Source organism: Leptonotus elevatus, chromosome 1 (genome assembly GCF_054856555.1).
Source record: "Leptonotus elevatus isolate MCC_2025b chromosome 1, RoL_Lele_1.0, whole genome shotgun sequence".
NCBI lineage: Eukaryota > Metazoa > Chordata > Actinopteri > Syngnathiformes > Syngnathidae > Leptonotus > Leptonotus elevatus.
The window spans coordinates 18,244,998-18,263,199 of record NC_141239.1 but is presented as its reverse complement, the minus strand read 5'-3'; the positions used below and the strand labels follow the sequence as shown (position 1 = coordinate 18,263,199).

Genomic DNA, 18,202 nt, shown 5'->3' with positions numbered 1-18,202 from the left:
AATTTATATTTTTCCAACATATTTAATATATGTGGGGATTTTTTTTATTTCTACTTTAAATAAATAAAAATAAATGTTTATTTTTTAGATTAAAATATTCTCTAAATCAGTGAATGATGAAATAAAAAAATAATAATAATAAAAATCTTTTTTTTTAATGTTAGCGTCCAAATTTTGAAGTCGTCAGAAAAAGGGACGAAAGGTAGATGAAAAAGTTTTAAAAATTACCTAAAAGTGACCATAAAATGTCCAAAAATGAAGAAAAAAAGCTGAAAATTACCATCAAATGTCCACAAAATTGCCAAAAATGTCAGAAAATTGATAGCAAAAAAGGCAGAATTTTTTTTTCTAAAGATAGCTATAAAATGTCTAACAAAGTAAGAGAGGCAGAAGATGACCAGATGTCCATAAAATTGACAAAATTGTCAGAAATTTGACAAAGGCAGAAAAGTCTAAACATTTACCCCCCCCCCCCCCCCCCATAAATAAATTAATAAATAGATAAAATAAATAAATCCCAAAACAGAAGACAAATGGTATATAGAAGAAAATTAATATCTACGTATTGGATGCTGGCTAACAATAACATTCAGTTTCGTTCATCACTTATTTCACCTAAAATGGCTCTTTCAATAGTAAAGGTTGCTGACCCATGATTAGTTCAGACGGAACTTAACAATAATGATGGCAGAAGTTGGATTTTTGTGTAATAGACCAGTTCCATTTTAATCGGTGTTTTAATGCGACAACGGCTCACCATACTAAATAAGAAGAAATTCACTTTTTATTTAAGAGTATGTTAATTTCCGCTGATGCAGCCAGTCACCTTGACTACACTTTGCAATTTTAAAAGGAGCCTTATCGCGCTAAATGGGAAATTTGAACAGCGGGATTCAAAAGGTGGTCCTGAGACACATTACAGTACTCGTCCCAGCTTTGAAATTGTCCCCCCTCTGTGAAGATGACCCATTTCCCACAAACTAACATGTGCTTGGCAGAACGACGGATTTGAAGTCATATTCCTGGTTGGGATCGGAGCTGCTCGGCGAGCCGTAAAATCATCTGCAATGGAGTGTGTGACATACGTTCACTTGCGGACTCCAAATGACTTGAGCCGAGAGACGCGAGATGGGAAAGTGCAGATGTTCAGGGAGCAAACGTGAGATGCAGTTAGTGCCGACAAAACATGGCTCACGGTTTCAAATACTTGTACGGATGAAGATCTTGATGGGTGGGAGAAAGGATGAGCAAGGAGAAAATGAAATCTCGATCTGTAAGATCCATTTCTATGGAGACTGTACTGGTAATTAATCAATTCAGAATTAGAGTCTGAGCTCTGGCTTTACTGTGTGGAGTTTGTAGGTTCCTTGGAAACTCTAAATTGTCTTTTGCTGTGAATGGTTGTCTACATGTGCCCTCAATTGGCTGGCAACCAGTTCAATGTGTAGCGTGTTACTGAGGATCAGACCTATCCAAGTTGAATGAACACGTCTGTGATGTTTTTGTCCAAATATCCCAAGGATCAAGAGAATTGACACTTTACACACCATCTTTCTTGTCTTATTAGCTTTAGGGACGCCTACCCTCATCCCGCCCCCATATACCATATATGGACTTGCCCCACGGCGATTCCATCTTTTGTTAGCATGGCAACCGGGGGTAGAGTCTGAGCTAGCAAACTTCAGGTTCTTCACAGGTTGCCTCACATTATCTCGCCAGTAAGTGTATGCGCGACACCGACCCAGACTTCCAAACTCTCAAACTGACAAAAAAAGTGAAGTACCTCTGTCAGCTGCTGCAAATCCTTGCGTCCAGAAAGAATAGTCAGTGCAGCGCTGAGAGATGCACAATAATGCTATTTTCAACCGAAACCCATAAACCAATAACTTAGAAAGAATGCTGATGTCGATAACCAATAAGCAAGCCAATAATTGTTTGCAAATGAACTTGAATACAAATATACTTTTGAGTCCTACAATAAGGCTAACATGTAGAAATACATAGAAACATTGTGTAACACACCATGAAGTTGAATTTTATGAACTCATTTTGAATTTGCCAAAACAAAACTGTCATGTTTTAAAAATGCAACAAAAAAACTGCGAGGGTAACATGTTTGACACAGTAAAGAAAGCACACACTGTCGCCATGATGCATCTTCTATGAGCACGAGGTCGTGCGCATTATGACGTCACAAATATGCGACACCACCATAGGAGAGGGGAGGGGAGGGGTTGAGGAGTTGGACACAACTTGAGCCACAAACACAAAAGATGGGCCAAGGTGGAAAGTTTAATATTATCAGTGAATTTTTATCTGGTTTATCTGTATGACGTCAAATTGGTCGATAATTGCCGATCATTATCGGCCACGGATTGACACAACGAGGAAGGGAGGACCCAGGCGCAGGAACTAGGTTGGCCTCAACGCCTGCAGTTTATTCACAAACGTAAAATCACCTCCTGCAGGCAGAGGGAAAAAACGCTGAACACAAATCGCTCCGAACTGGAGAAGAAACAGGGCAGCACCCCCCCCCCCCCCCCAAAAGAAGAAGAACTAAAGGCGCTACACTCAGGAGGGAAAAGGCACAAGAGCAAGGCAAAGCAAACAAGGGCTGTGAAAAACGCTTCCATGCACGAGGTGTGACACTTCAGCACTGGGCGTTGGCTGAAGCAGTCCATTTATTAGGTGGGTAATTGGAGACAAGTGGCTGCAGTCAGGAAGTGAGCAGGAAGAGCAAGTGACCTGAAGTGAGAGTGGTGGTTAGTACTTTCAAAATAAAACCGGAAATGGATGGACGAAATAAGAGCAGCACAGGCCCGCTTACTGCGGCGTGACACTGATATTATCGTGCATCCCTACTCACCGTTTGGCTTTGGCAGGATGGCAAGGTGGTTGCGAGTCCAACGTCAGACACGAGACACTGCTTGAAAGTGCCTCTGGATCTTCACCCAGCCCAGCTGATTATCATGGGCGGAGACATTTGGTGTGAGTGTGGTTATTATGTAAATTAGTCCCAGTTATGTAACTGTTACGCACACATTGACAAATAAAGCATTTACTTGGTAGGTGAGCAGATACTACAGAAACTCAACTTGCTGCATACTACCTATTTAAAAACTAAATTTTACACCTTTAATATATGTGTATGTAAGTATATGTATATAATGTACAGTGTATATGTCTAATAGGGGTGGGAATCTTTGAATGTCTCACAATTCGATTAAATTCCGATTTTTGGGTGTGCAATTCGATTCAGAACCGATTTTCGATTAGGAACGATTTTTGATTCAAAATGATTTGATTGACAAAGATTTTTGCTTCAATCTATAGATGTGCAAGGAATTGTAATGATCTACTCCAGTCTGACTCGCTAATGCTAATCAGCGAGCTACTCGCGGCACTTCTATCACTCAACGGCTCCACGCTGCAAAAAACTAAAACTAAAAACTTTTATTGGAATAACTTGATGGTGACTTTTTCCTTCTACTCTCTAATGTGGCTACAACTTAACAGTGTATTAGACCGCGTGAAACCACACTGCCCCTAAGTGGCCAAATCAGGTATAACATGAACAGCGCTCCCAATAAAGGCACACACAAACAAAGGGAAGACAGTATAAAATCATTTAAATAAAATCGATTTGGGGACATTTAAAATCTATTCTGAATCATACTAAATGAGAATAATTTTTTGGGCACACCCCTAATATGTACATAATGTACAGTGTATATGTCTAATACATCAGGAAATAGGGAATGCTAACTTCGTACCTAATAAACGTTTGCTAAAGTGTTATGGAAATTCACAGCAAAATAATTTTGTCTTTAAGACTATCTGGCTGCCTTTTTATACCTTTTATGTCTGTGTCTTTAGAATTGTGGCCCATTAGCCATGGTTTGTTTTGAGCGCCTTGTTCCGGCAACTGTCAACAATTTTACGTTTACGATTACAAGGCGGCTAATGTTTAGTGTACACGGGACAGCAGCTGGCATGCTCGTCAGAAGACCTTTTGTACTGCACCCAGCTCGCTCCTTCACTGTATGCAAATCCTCCCCTGCCAGGTTTGTGCAAAACAGAAAATAAAATAGGTGATTCTATGAATTGAGCTCTAAAGTAGAAAACATTAGAAACGCATTTCAGTGTGATACAAGGCAGTTCTACTTCCAACTACAACCGCAAGAATAACCTCAAGTGTCAATTAAATTTTAATTGATAATTGATGATCTGTTAACAGTGTCTTAAAGCAGAGTGCCACAGAGAGGCACTCAAGCTCCGTTCTGGGACCATAAAACCAAATGGTTGTGCGACAATTCCACCTGGAAAAACACACAGTCACACGCACATACCCGTAAAGCAAAATACAGTCAATGATCTCTGAAGCGAAGGTGATTTGAGGTAACGTCTGCGCGTAAAGAGGAGAATCCCTGCGCGGCTGCTGCTCGAGTGCAGACCACTTCGCATGCAGAGCGCGTGTGCGGCAGGCAGCTTCTGCGCGTCCTTCACTGGCTCCACGCGTGAGGACGGACATCATCGTGGAGCCCTCGCACACTCTGCTTCACCCCCCCCCCCTCCTCTCCTCTCCCATTATTATGACCACGCGCATTGTGCGGCGGAGAAATCGTTTATGTGACAGCAAAGCGGGCGCCTCCGCCTCCCTCCGAGCTGCTGCTGGTGACATCGTGGACGTGGGGGAGAGGAGGGGAGACACCCAACGTGGTGTGCATGCAGAGGAGGACGCGCAGCCCCTCGGACAAAGCTGAAGAGACCATCTGTGGCAATATTACGCACATCAAGCGCTCTTGGGCAGCAGGAATCGCGCGCTTTTTATCCGGAGAGGTCCAGACTCGAGAAGCGAGAGTCTGCCCCCCCCCGCCCCACCCCCCACACACCCCTTCCCGTATCATGGCTTCGTTGTACCAGAGATTCTCCGGCAAGATCAACACCTCCAATTCCTTCCCGCAGCCACCCGAGGCCAGCCGCTTGCTCGGCGCCCAGGTGGCGGACGAGGAGAGCAAGACCCCCCAGCCCCCGCTGGATGCAAGGCTGCACGTCCAATGCCGCAGGAAATGCACGCGGGACGATGAGGATGTAAGGTTTGGATTTACTTTCGAGTGCGCGAGGTTACTCCACACTCTTAATATGGGCTATCTTGTTGCTATTATGGTCGAAGTTGACATTTTTTCACGACTTTTGAGTGATAGTGTCGGTTTAAGGTGTTGATGGGTGCTGAGTTTTGGATACTGGGGTCACCTTTATCAGGGGCCATTACAGTTGAAAAACTATAATAGAACAAATGTGTGAAATATTGAACCCTTTTGTCTGGGAAAGGTGTGAGCGTATAAACGGCTAAATCCCCCAAGACAGGTAAGCTCATTTTAGCATGTCTGTTCTTATTTAGGGTTTAGCACATCTGCCTCACGGTCTAAGGTTCTGGGTTTGAATCGGGGCTCCGGTCTGGTCTCATGGCGAGTCTGTATGCTCGTGTGGGTTTTCTCTAGGGATGTTTTTGCTTTCAGACTGATACCAGTATGATACAGAGCACCGATGCATCTGGTACTTTTGACATATAACATTTTATTTAAGACAATAACAAAAAGCTTGAACAATGGCCTTTCTTTCTGATGCAGATGGTGATTCGCCGATGTGTCAAAATGTCGCAGTATAGCGCCAACTACTGCTGAGGAGGACTTAATCCAATGTCAGATTTTTGTTGGCTTTAGTATCGGCAAGTGCTAATAGCAGCCTCCACGAGTACCTGGTACTGGGCCTGGGCCTGGGCCGATATTAGATCCTGACAGATGATGATAACTTTAAACCAAATATAGCGGTTACAGAGTATTACAATTTCAGCTCTTAAATGGGCTTTAAAAAATAGTACGTTAAATATTTTTCATTGAAAACATTTTTTTTTTAAATATACAATTTAGTACTTAAGAAATGTGAATAATGTTCAGTTTAAATAAATAAATGTTTAAAAAATGTCTGTGTCATAGTGTCCCATCACTGTTGAGCTATTTTCAGAACAGATCTGTGCGCTACTCGTGTTGTCCTTGGGGCGAACTAGTACCCACTGGTACGTTTCATATTGTGCACTGCTTGGATGTCCCTCAAAAAAAGAAAAGAAGAGTTCATTGGCAGTGATGACCTGTATTAGCAGTTATTGAAAACTTGACTTAAGAAAGAAAACAAAGGTAAATTAATCAATCTGGTAGTCTGCCTACCTGATACCTTAAAATAAGGCCTGTATTAGTCCTTGTTTGTCCCAAGACTGTAAATTATGCATCAGTGTAATGTGTGAACGACAACAGGATGGATATGAATTTTTTGGGGTGAAATATTTTGTAGCGTATAAGAGCTCCTCTGAGGTTTTATCTGTTTTTAGATTGTCATCTATGGCCCACAGGCTTCAGATAGTGTCATGGCCAGATTTAATACCCTGAAGACAAGTCACAATTTGAATTTGGTGCAATAAGACAACACTGTTAACTATTTCTGTTTGAAGGCAACAAAGGGTAACTTATCCCTCGTTTGGCAGTTTTGACAGCTTTGCATAGTTAATGCATTTGGTGGCACGATTTGATTAATTTGCAACAATGTGCAAACACAGTCACACTGACCTGCATGTGTTGAGAGATGACTCATTCATTTGTTACAAGTGGCCTGTTAAAGAGAAGCAGCAGCGCACGGTTATAAATCTCTATTTGTGACCCACAAGATTAGATAAATGGACCCTGCAATGGTTCCAAAAGCCTCGCAGTGTCGGTACATTCGCAAGGGAGTGCTTGCATTCAAATGCCAATTCATTAGGTACAGCTGTGAAACAAACACTGTGCACACTCTTGGATTTTCCAAGTGTTATTTCTTAAAATTCTGACACTGGCTGAGGTCAAGTTAAAGCTAGTGACCACAAGGTGCTTGCAGACTGATGACCACGGCTCGACTGGGTCATCGCGGTACCTTTTACAGTAAAGTCATGTGTAGGAGTCAGCAGCCCAAATGTCAAACTGTTCTAGGTCTCAATATAAGTGCATAAAAAATGCTATTCAACATTGGAACCATAATGTTATATGTAATATTGACAAGTCAAGATGCATTGATCTTGTACCGGGCCAAAAACGTAACATCAAGATTCTCCCGTTCCATGAAACAAGACTATTTTAAAACTGGAATGATCAAGCGAAGTAGTGGTTAACATGTCTGTCTCACAGTTAGGATATCCTGGTTTGAGTCCCTGTGGGTTTTCTCCCACATTCCAGAAAACATCCATATTGCGTTCAATAAAGATAAAGTCAACCGCAACATTTTCTTTTCAATAATATGTTGTATGCTTCACCACTCGTCTAAACAACAGCATTCTGATTAGGTTTGTGAAATATGAATGAACAAAACCCACCCGTTTTTATCCTTCTCAATGGCGGCCGTTTTGCCACTGCCTGTGGACCGAAAATGAGATCACGATTGCCCAGGCCACTAATCTGTATATTTTACTGGATAGCCGATAACCCATACAACAAGCCGTTGAAGCCACAGGGAGGCCATCTTACTCCTCCCATCTCGCGAGCAGACTACTTTATAAACTATATGTATACGTACATATTAGGCATATACAGTTTGTAGGCTCTTAGTATAGTGGTGGCGGGCAGATTTAAAACATTATAAATCATGCCGTTTCTACTAAGTACTGTCTCAAATGTTCTCAAGTTTCGAGACTGTAAATGTATAGGATCGTATGCCGAGAAACGTTTCTTGGGAGGAGTAATATGGCGGCCTTGCGGCTTCAAAAGTCTTGGCCTATCGGCTATCCAGTAATATATACAGGTCGGTGGCCCAGGCTCGGCTAACGACCCACCTGTTTTCGGATTGGAAAAAATGGCTGCCCCTTGAGATGGGTAAAAACAGGCAGATTTTGCTTCTGGACTCATATTCCATAAACACCATTATGAATCAGAATGCGGCATTTATTTAGATAAGTGTGGCTGCATGGAAAATATTGTAAAGAACATTTTGGGGTTGACTTCCACTTTAACGTTTTATTGTCCATTGACGTGAACGTCTGTATTTCGACCATGTGACCAATTCAGTGTGTACCCCATTTCTCACGCAAAGTCCAGCGCTATAGAAAATGGAAGGTGGTGTAGAACTGCACAGCATCACGGAGCTGTTTTATCACAGTTACCTTTTGTGCTTTGTCATGTCGCAACATGAGTGAGACAAAATAGTCATGGAGTGGAATAACTGGTGATTCACATTCGGAATAGAATGTTCCAGTTTCAAATGGTTTGGTTGCAGCATCAAGAGTAGAATGATGAGTGTCAGTCGGCAGCAGGTGGAAACATTTGTTTTTAAAGGTGTTAATTGTACATGAGAAATAATGAAGTTATCAAATTAATTCTGGACAAAATATAAACATTTTTTTGCTCTTAATTTTGCAGTATGTGAGCATCCTGCTTGCTGTGTCATATTGCAGATCATTATTGTGGTAGTCTCACTTTGTAGTCACACCCCCGGATCTTTTATAACCACTTTTCCCTGCTTTAATTAAGAAAGTAATCCAATCGAGTCGCTTTGATTCCCTTGAGGAGGCACCAACAGGTTGCATCAAGGCCACTAAACTATGGAGGACCTAAACTGCCAAATTAAAAAATGAATACATTACTAAATAAATAAATGACTGAAAGTGAAAATAATATTAAATATATATATAATTTGAAAAGTAAATCCAAATTTTTTTTTTATACATATAGGCTGAAAAGCGCTATATACAGTCCTGCTCAAAAGTTTGTGAATGACAATAATCCAAAGCATTCCAGCAATACAACCAAGGAATGTCTGAAGAACAACAAGATTGATGTTCTGGATGTGCCCAGTTAAAATCCTGACTGAAATGATTTCAAAATATCTGTGGCGGGAACCTGAAGCGCCCACTCAACCTCTCACCACTGGCTGCATTTTGCAAGTTAGAGTGGCAAAAATTCCCCCAAAGTAGATGTGAAAGATTGATAAATCACTAAAGTAAGTGTTTGGATGGAAAAAAAAAATCAGATTTCATGGATTGCAAAAGGAGGTGCAATGTCCGATTAAGTGAGAGGTTCACATACTTTTGCACCCATGAAATCGGACTTTTTCTTAAATCAACAACTTTTGTTCAAGAATAAATGACAATATTATCATTCTTTTTGTTGCAGTCCATTATTTTCAATGTGAGCATTGTAGATTTGAGTATGACGAAACATTTAAAAAGGTTATTTTAATATTTTATACAAAAAATCTGACCATTCCTGCAGGGTTCACAAACCTTTAAACAGCACAGCACATAAATAAATACATTTGTATTTAATTTTTGAATTATATTTTTTATATTCGTTTTTATTTTTACTTTTAGTCATTTATTTATTTATGTAGTAATTTAGTTATTTAGTCATTCATTTATTTTTCATTTTGCCAATTTTGGTCCATACTGCCAGGACGAAATGTTATTCAAATGAGGGGGCGGTCCTTAGTGTGTCTTGGGTTGGACTCCGCCGTTGCAAACTGCTTTTCAGTGGTCGAGTGAGCGGGTTGGCGAACAAGGAAGTCTCGCCGGCTTGCATTGGAGAACTTCAGCAACGGACGACTAGCTGGTCCACTGCCGACTTGTTGTCGGGCAACTCAAGTCGCAAGTTGTTGTGAAAATTCTAATTCAAAATAAATAAATGACTAGATAAATTAATAAATGACTAAAAGTGAAAATAAAAATGGATATAAAAAATATAATAAAAAAATTATATACAAATGTATTTATTTATGTATATACTGTATATATATTTTGTTCCCCCCCATTATATTAATTTTTGGGGATTTAATTTTCGAATTATATATTTTTTATTTTCACTTATAGTCATTTATTTAGTCATTTATTTATTTAGAATTTTGGCAGTTTTGGTCCTCATACTAAACGAGCTCCTGATTGGGCTCGTCTGTTGTCGTGCTGATTGTATCCCCAAAATGGCTGCCAACGTGCAGATATGTCTTTGCATTCTTGACGTCTGGCAGCGAGCCGTAGCTGGCCGTCAACATCGCGTCCGCTCTTTAGCTTGCTGCCGGCTTAATGAGGCGCGTCATTGCAAAGAAATCCCAACAATTGACCACAGTGTTGTTTCTGATCCCACGCTGTTTTGCAATGCCACGTTAACCTTGAGCTCACCTTTGCCCCTCAAAAAGAGTAGTGCTGGAGCATGAAATTGCTTCAACCCTCTCACCGACCCATAAAAGCTGAGACTGCATCCTGTGGTCCAAGTTTGGATGTTGTTGTTCTCCTCGGTGTTGTTATTTGGAGAGCTGAAATTGAACATGTAAACGGCCCACTATTGATTTCCAGCTCCATGTTTTTAAACTGTTTTTGTGTCGCAGCATTGATTAACTGTGCACTGTGTGTGAGCTGCAGTGCTTGGCTGCTGAGTGGCATATTGGGTGGGTGGGGGTTGATTGTGGGGTTTCTTTTCACTTTTCACTTCCCTTGCCTGCAAATAGACACCCACATGGGATTGATTGTTGTGTGTGGAAAGGTAGAACATGGTGACATTTAAATAGCAGGGATGCAATTGGGATGTGGTTTATACCGAAACAAACGTTTAATCAAACGTTTGATCTGCTTTTTCTAACACACTGGTAGAATGTAAAGTAGACAATTTAAAACAGTTCTCAGGCGGCTTCATAAAATATCTTCAACATTCTTCCGTCAAAGTACACAAAGGATGAAGCATCAACTGCGCAATTAACATCCATTGATGCGCAATTAACATCCATTGATCACATTCCGGGTTCAAATCTTTTGGTTTTGGGGAAGGATACGTTGCCGTGACGACCAAGCATTTGATGAAGCGAAGGGTCCTGAGTGTTGCCGACTTTTTCGAACCCTCTAGCTACATTTTCTTAAAGTAACTAACAAACAAATCTAACCCCTTTTTAGGAGAGTAAACACCCCTCCATTGCGGGTTTGTGGTCACTGTTTGCTACTAGATGGCGGCACACTTATGTTCAAGAGACTGCACATTTGAAAGAAGAGTGAAAACAGGAAGTATTTCCAGCTCAGCCTAGTTTTTGCTGAAGATTATTCAATGCAATATCCTCTCCAATCCTGGTTTTCACACCTACAGAAAACCGCAGCTGTAGATTTATTTCATCATGTACATCTTTGGTCATGATTATTGATGCATATTTTGAGATAATAAATTTGAAAGATTGGGAATTTATTCACTGTAAACATACAGGGCTCGGTACACTGTAATACTGTTTGTGCATTATTTTTTTGTTATACATTGCTCTTGCTGTCTCTCAATACATTATGTTTTTCTATGTGTTTATTATTTTAAGTGTGTTTAAAGACATTGTGTATTATTTAGTGCCAGTTTACCGCCACCAGAGTGTGAATGTGTGAGTACGTAAATAATTGATCCATTAAGTGTCTTTGATTGTACAAAAAAGCGCTATATAAAACGGATTTATTATTATTATTAATTACAGTAATATGCAAAAAAATATGTTCTATCACATCGACATTTTTTTTTTTTATGTTATCGTCGTAATAGCTAATTATATTACATAGGTTGCGCCACGCCTTTGGGAGGCTGACATGTTTCGCCGGCAAGAACTTTGCTAACATACTACTACTACTAATAGCAGCCTCTGCCCTCTGGTGGTGCTTGCAGCTAGTGTCGGACCCACGTTTGGGTCATAGTGTGCCAGTACCTCATCCAAAATAATGAGTCTCTTGACCTTTTTGAACTGTTCGCAGTCCTTGTTCCATTCCCACTTAGTGTTTTGTTGGAGCAACGAGTTAAGTGGATGCAAGACATTTAAGAGGTTTAGCAAAAACTTGTAGTAATAATTGACAAGACCGAGAAAGAAGCGCAGCTGGCTTCCATTTTCAGGGTTTGGTGCGTTGTAAGTTGAGTCTTGTGCAGCCTATTTTTGTCTATTTTGCGTCCGCAGTACTCAATAGACTCCTTGAAAAACTTACTTTTTTTTTTTTGTTTGCTCTAAAGCCATGTTCCTCCAGTCTTGTCAAAACTTGATCTAGGTTTGCCAAGTGTGTCTCTTTGTCGGTGCCAGTCACAATGATGTCGTCCAAGTAGCACTGGGTACCTGGGATCCCTTGCAGCACCTGGTCCATGGCAGGTTGCCAGATTGATGGGGCACCTGTGACGCCAAACACAAGCCTGTTGTACTGATGTAGTCCTTTGTGTGTGTTAATGGTGAGATACTTGCATGAATTTTCCTCCATCTCCATCTGCAAGTAGGCTTGGGCCAAGTCAATCTTTGTGAAATGCTCACCGACGCAAAAATGGCATCAATACGAGAGAGCGGATATTGGTCTGTGTGCAGTATTGGGTTCGCTCTTACTTTAAAGTCACCACAAATACGCACGTTGTCTTTTTAGAAACCAGCACAATTGGTGTTGCCCATTCCGACCACTCCTTTTGGTTGATATCCCTTGATCCAGAAGTTGTAACTCAACTTCAATCTTAGGACGAAATTTCGGTTTTGCATCCTTTTGCAGCTCGATACGGGCTTTGATCTTTTTCATCGTTTTCAATGCCTTCACTGAACACTTTAGCATGTTTGTTGATTATCTGCATCAACTTTACATCAGCATGCTGCTTTGAGGCAATCTGCATAGATTTGATGTCATGCCAGTTGAGTTTTATTTGTGTGAGCCATCATCGTCCAAATAGAGTCCATATTTCAGTACAAACAGTTCAAGGTTACATTTTTGTTTTTCGAATTTGACTTTTACCTTGAGTTTTCCCAATGGTGAGACTTTTTGGACCAGTGTATGTTTTCAGGTTCACACTAGTGCGCGACCGCTTCTTTTCTGGGAAATGTTTCTCGTAATCTTCTTGTAATTGGAGGACATGATGGAGAGTGCCGAGACTGTGTCCAGTTCCATTTTTAATGGGACCCCATTTACATTTGGTGCTCTTCAGTTGCATACAAGTCTAGACAGGATAATTCCTCCTTATTTGAACTTGAATCAGTTTGTTCCACATTGTATACTCTTTTCCCTCGCTTTGATTAACACATTTTCTGTATGTATCCCTTTTTTATTGCATTGACGGCAAAATTTTTCCTTGAACCAACACTCGGCGGGGTCATGTGACTCTTTACCGCATCGAAAACAGGGCTTCAACTTGACATCGCGTTGTTTGGTTTGCATTTTAAACACAGAGCTTGTTGCAGAGTTTTTACCTTGTAATTCTGTTGCATCCTTTGCTACAATTTCAGCTGATATGGCTATTTCCAGCGCTCGTTCAGAGTAAGCTTGTTCTCCGTTAGAAGGCGTTTCTGTGTGTGCTCGTTATGGAGCACGCATACGAAACGTTCCCTTAGCGCATCTCCAAACTGACATTGCTCCGACAGTCTCCGCAGCTCGACAATATACTCCGACACGGACTCGATCTCATTAGCGAGACAATACTGTTCAACTCTTTCCACATTAGTTGTCCAGTCCTCCATGCTGCTATCAAAGTTGTCCATTTGTCCCAATCTTCCAGACATGTTGGCGTTTGTCAGTTCCTCCCCACCTCCAGTTAGCGTGTTCGGGGTGAGCAAACGTCGTCCAAAAGTCAAACATTTCAAAACTTTTCACTTACTCGGTCCGCTCGAGAGCACCTCTTGGGTCCATTCGTCACTCTCGTCGCCAGTTTTGTTATGTTTATCACTTGCATAACCGTTATAAGTAAGACAAACACCAGTTAGCACTTTCTGCACTTTCTTTAGTCACGGGTGCCGTAGTACAATACAAGATCACGCCGTTGGGGCGACACACAGTTGTGGTATCCAACAGAAACAAAAAGTAGTGCCCATTACACTATAATGGCACAATAAAATGTTTGGTCATTTAAAGCAAATACATAACAATTCCTCTCTTCCTGCTTGGATGTACACATCATACTAAACACTTACGATTAAGTAGAAAAACACAGTTTAAACATTGTGAGTTGCGACTTAAATTGGATGTTTAGTTTATTAATTGGCCGGCCGGTCTTTGAGTCCTGTGATTCGGGCTCCCGCCACTTGTCTTGCTCTGCTTTTCTCTAGTTCATTCATTTACGACATGTTCCTGCTTGAATATTCTAAAATGTTAGAAAGTTTAATCTGTGGTTTATAAATTGTCATTTATATTATGTTTAAAACTGCTGGGACCGTTAAGCGTTGTAAAACATACACATGAAGATGATGATGACGACTCATCACAACGTCATCCACCATTTTGGAAGCAGTGGCGAATGTAAACAAGGCACAGCAGCGTACGTCAACAAATGAAATTAGCCAATATTGTGGTGTGTTCAAACCTTAAAAAAATAATAATTACGTCATTTGAGTGCCGTAAAGTGTATTTTCGGTTACACGTGCAGAACCAATCGGGCAGCTAGAACGGATGGGGTACCGCCACCCTCGCTAGCTATTGCTAGCTTCTCTCATTAGCCACTCTTGTTAGTTCCAGCTAGTTCTTGCCAGCTGTTTTTGTTAGACGCTCCAGCGAGTTGTTGCTAGCTACTCTTTCTCACCAAAGATAATTGGTTGTAATTGGCAGCCTTGCGACGCTGTGGTTGTTATGTTTATCACTTACATAAACTTTATAAGTAAGACAAAAAACAGTTAGCAGTTTCTGCACTTTCTTTACTAACAGGTGCCGTAGTACAATACAATATCACGCCGCTAGGGCAACACAGTGTGGTATCCAACAGCAACAAAAAGTAGTGCCCATTACACTATGATGGCACAATAAAATGTTTGGTCATTTAAAGCAAATACATAACAGTGTTGGTGGGGAATTATTGCTGTTTGGACATATGTTCATGCGCCACATTCATATAGTTTAGTGTTTGAACTCCTGTAAAAAGTAAAAAGGCTTTTATTTTCTTCATGGCACTTAATTTTTTTCCACACTCTGAGTTATTTTTCCCCACAAGTATAGCATTGTATTATAGTATAGTATTTGAAGTGTGCAAAATAAATAAAATACTATCACTCAAAAGCAGCGACAGACGAGCAGAAGTTTATTTCAGTGTCTGATGGCTCAACTGTCACGAATGATAGCTTCATCCCTGCGGGCCTACCCCAAAGCTCTAATGCTGCTTAATTGTGATTACAGATATTCTGCAAGTGTGACTTGTAATGGCGTGAGGAGTTGTGATATTGTCCCAGTATTTGAGATTTGAGAGAGTGAGATTACAGCTTTTCGTCTGGCGGCAAAACAGTTTGTAGCGCAACATCATCTCAAGGCTGGAGGCCGTCAGCTGCCATCCTTTAATTGAACTCGTTTACATTTGCACACTGGTAGGTTTCCCGATCAGATACCGTGCCTTCTAAATGTCTCGTCCTGTGAGGATTTTGGAGTTCAGAAGGAACAAATCAAGTATTAGTGTCTGCAGGTGGCACATTTGATGCATGTTGGCTTCGCACAAAAACAACATTTCGAGAAAAGTGAAGATGAAGCGTGATGCTTGTTAAGAGGAGCTCGGAAATGTGTTGACGTCTTCCCTGACAGTGGTTTGTACTCTGAAGAGACCTGCTTTTGGTTCAATTACAAATCTAGGACTCCAGAGGCATTGGAATTTAGTGATTCAACTGCACCTGCATGTAAAGTGAGCATTATTATCTTTGTAAAGGCAGAAAGTTTGACACAGTGTTGGATCTTAATAGACGAGGATACAAGATTAAGTGGCCAGTTATGAACTCACTGGGGCACTTTTATGCAACAATAATAAATAAAACTGCCAGACTCACTCTGAATTTCAACCTTGAATTAGCACTTAACACGCACAATTCATGCCATGCAAGCAAATGTGAATCAACTGATATTTCGCTCTAACAAATTGCTTGATATATTTTAGTGTCACTCGAAAACTTTGATTTTAATCAACGTGCTGGGCCAGGGTTGAATGATTTTGAAAAGAATCAAAGTGTAATTTCTTTCCCCCCTCAATTTTGTGATTGTAATGTAATAAGTGATTTATTTTTTTCACGGTCCTCTTCCCATGTATTGTTTTGACAAACAAGCAATAAATTAATCTGTATTCCAATAAATAGTATTATATTTTAGGGCTGTTAGATGCCACTTTTTTTTTTGACCGATATCAGTACAAGTACTCAACTCTTGAGTAGTCATTGATAATGATACCAAGTACAGATACCCTGAGTACTTTTGATACATAAACTCTTCCCCAAAAATCAAGACGGATTATTTTAAAGAAAGTTTAATGAAATTAATGGCAAGTTTCTGTTTTTCAATTTTCTAATTTTAAATTCTTGATTATAAAACAGCCACCGTGAGTACAGACCAGGGTTATTATAGTTTTTGAATTGTTCATTTTAGTTAGTTTTTATTTCGTTTTGAGTTTTGTTTTTTAAATGTAGTTAGTTTTAAATAGTTTTCAGGGTGGTTCTGTTAGTTTTTATTAGTTTTAGTTATTTCATAATTTTTTTGTTTTAGTTAGTTACAGTATTAGTTTTTTTTTTTGTAAGTGTCTAGTACTTGTGCGCAATATTTAAAAAACACCATGGGAGCAACGTCATCTGAAGGTGCGTTTTTCTATTGGCTGCTGCTAGATGACGTCACTTTTGTGTGACACACTTTCAAATGTCCTCATTCCGGTTAATATCAAAATAAATCATCCCCAAAGACTAATGCATTAAATTGATGACCAAAGACTAAAACGAAGGACATTTTTGCTATAATTAAACTTAACTTAAACTTAGTTAGTTTTGTAAACATAAAATGTAGTTTCAGTTAGTTTTCGTAATTTTTTTAAAAAGCATTTTCGTTTTTATTTTATTTCATACCGAAATTGTTTTTTGAATTTTTGTTTTAGGTTTTTTGTTAATTTTAGTTAACTAAAATAACCTTGGCGCAGACACCTTCGAATAAGGCCAGATAACGGCCCAGTACCAATTCCTGGTATCTGTACTTACTATTCACCCATCCCTATCAGATTTATTATGCATAAATATTTTTGTTTTATAGATTAGGCTTACATCAAAATAGAGGCAAATGAACCATGCAATAATATGAAAGACATTTTGTCTACTTCAGTTTGAGTTGATAACTTACGAAACACTTGCAGGCTTTTTATCGTTCACTATGTCAACTTAACAAAATTCACAAAAGGCTGGTATAAAAATTGTTAATTGTAAAGTTATGTGAAGGTAGAACACAACAATAATGCAAACAAATCTGTTTCATGAAACAATCCCATGTACTGTAAACATGCGGACTGCACTAAGGTTATCTAGACAAACTATAAATAAATACAATAAATAAATATATTTTTTGAGTTTTTTCCCCCTTCAAACTGTAGCCTTTGCAGTTGGAAAATTGCATTCCACTTCTTTGTTCAGCCCCATGCTGGGCCCCGCCTGCTATCCATCCGCCATCTCCCTGACATTTATTAGGGCTGAAAACAAGGAAAACTGATGTCGTCAGACGAAATAGCAGTTCCGAAAATGACCTCAATTGAAGATTTGGGGACCGATTTATAAACGGGAGATAAACATGTAGTTTTAAAATGACACCCAAGGGTCGGTGAAGTGCCCCACCCCCACTACAGGACAGTAGTGCAGCATTCTCCGCAGGGCCTCGTGCTCGACGTTGCCATGGCTGCAAAGGTGGAGAGGGCGAGGCTGAAAGCTAGCAACACGCACGCACGCGCACGCACGCACACACACACACAGGCTCACCCTGGTGGTTGTGGCTGCCATCTGGAGATGACGCAGCCCTCGCGTTGCAGCCTGACGGCCGTCTGCTTGTGTCCGCTGTGACGAGCGTGATGGGATTTTTCCGACAAAAATGATCAATCTGACTCCTCTTGACAGCACTTGTGTGTCACCGTGGACAGAATTAGTCGCCATCGACCCACCTCCCTTTCTCGGTTCCCATGGGGGGCATAGCAACAGGTCATCCACTCCACCCCGCCAACAACTTAAAGCAATGCTAAAAGTGCGTTTTATCAGCATTGTCACTCCTGTCAGCAGCACGTCAGCACTCCTGTCTGCCTCCTTGTCGTTTCCTGTATTATTATGCCGCATGACAGTGAATATTAATCATAGCTGAAAATAAGGCATTCTGAAGAGCCTGCGAAACAGCATCCTCAGCTGCCATTTGACATCATCTTCACATCGATGTGCTCTGTAGTTAATTATTCATGTCGTAAAAAAA

At 40.3% G+C, this 18,202-nt stretch overlaps 1 protein-coding gene across 4 annotated transcripts in view; it reads left to right on the top strand.

Annotated features, from left to right (window-relative positions):
- Nucleotides 1-18,202, top strand: part of dpp6b (dipeptidyl-peptidase 6b) — a 122,807-nt gene that overhangs the window by 19,470 nt on the left and 85,135 nt on the right. Inside the window, exons 1-2 of one of the 4 annotated variants that reach the window (XM_086080076.1) lie at nucleotides 4,387-4,839; nucleotides 4,966-5,091. The exons of 1 other annotated variant lie outside the window; for it this stretch is intronic. In XM_086080076.1, coding sequence (XP_085936202.1) covers nucleotides 4,726-4,839; nucleotides 4,966-5,091 — 240 coding nt within the window. In that variant the 5' untranslated portion in view covers nucleotides 4,387-4,725. Of the gene's footprint in view, nucleotides 1-4,386; nucleotides 5,092-18,202 lie in introns of those variants that run through there. 2 more of the 4 variants (XM_086080085.1, XM_086080068.1) reach the window with 2 other exon arrangements.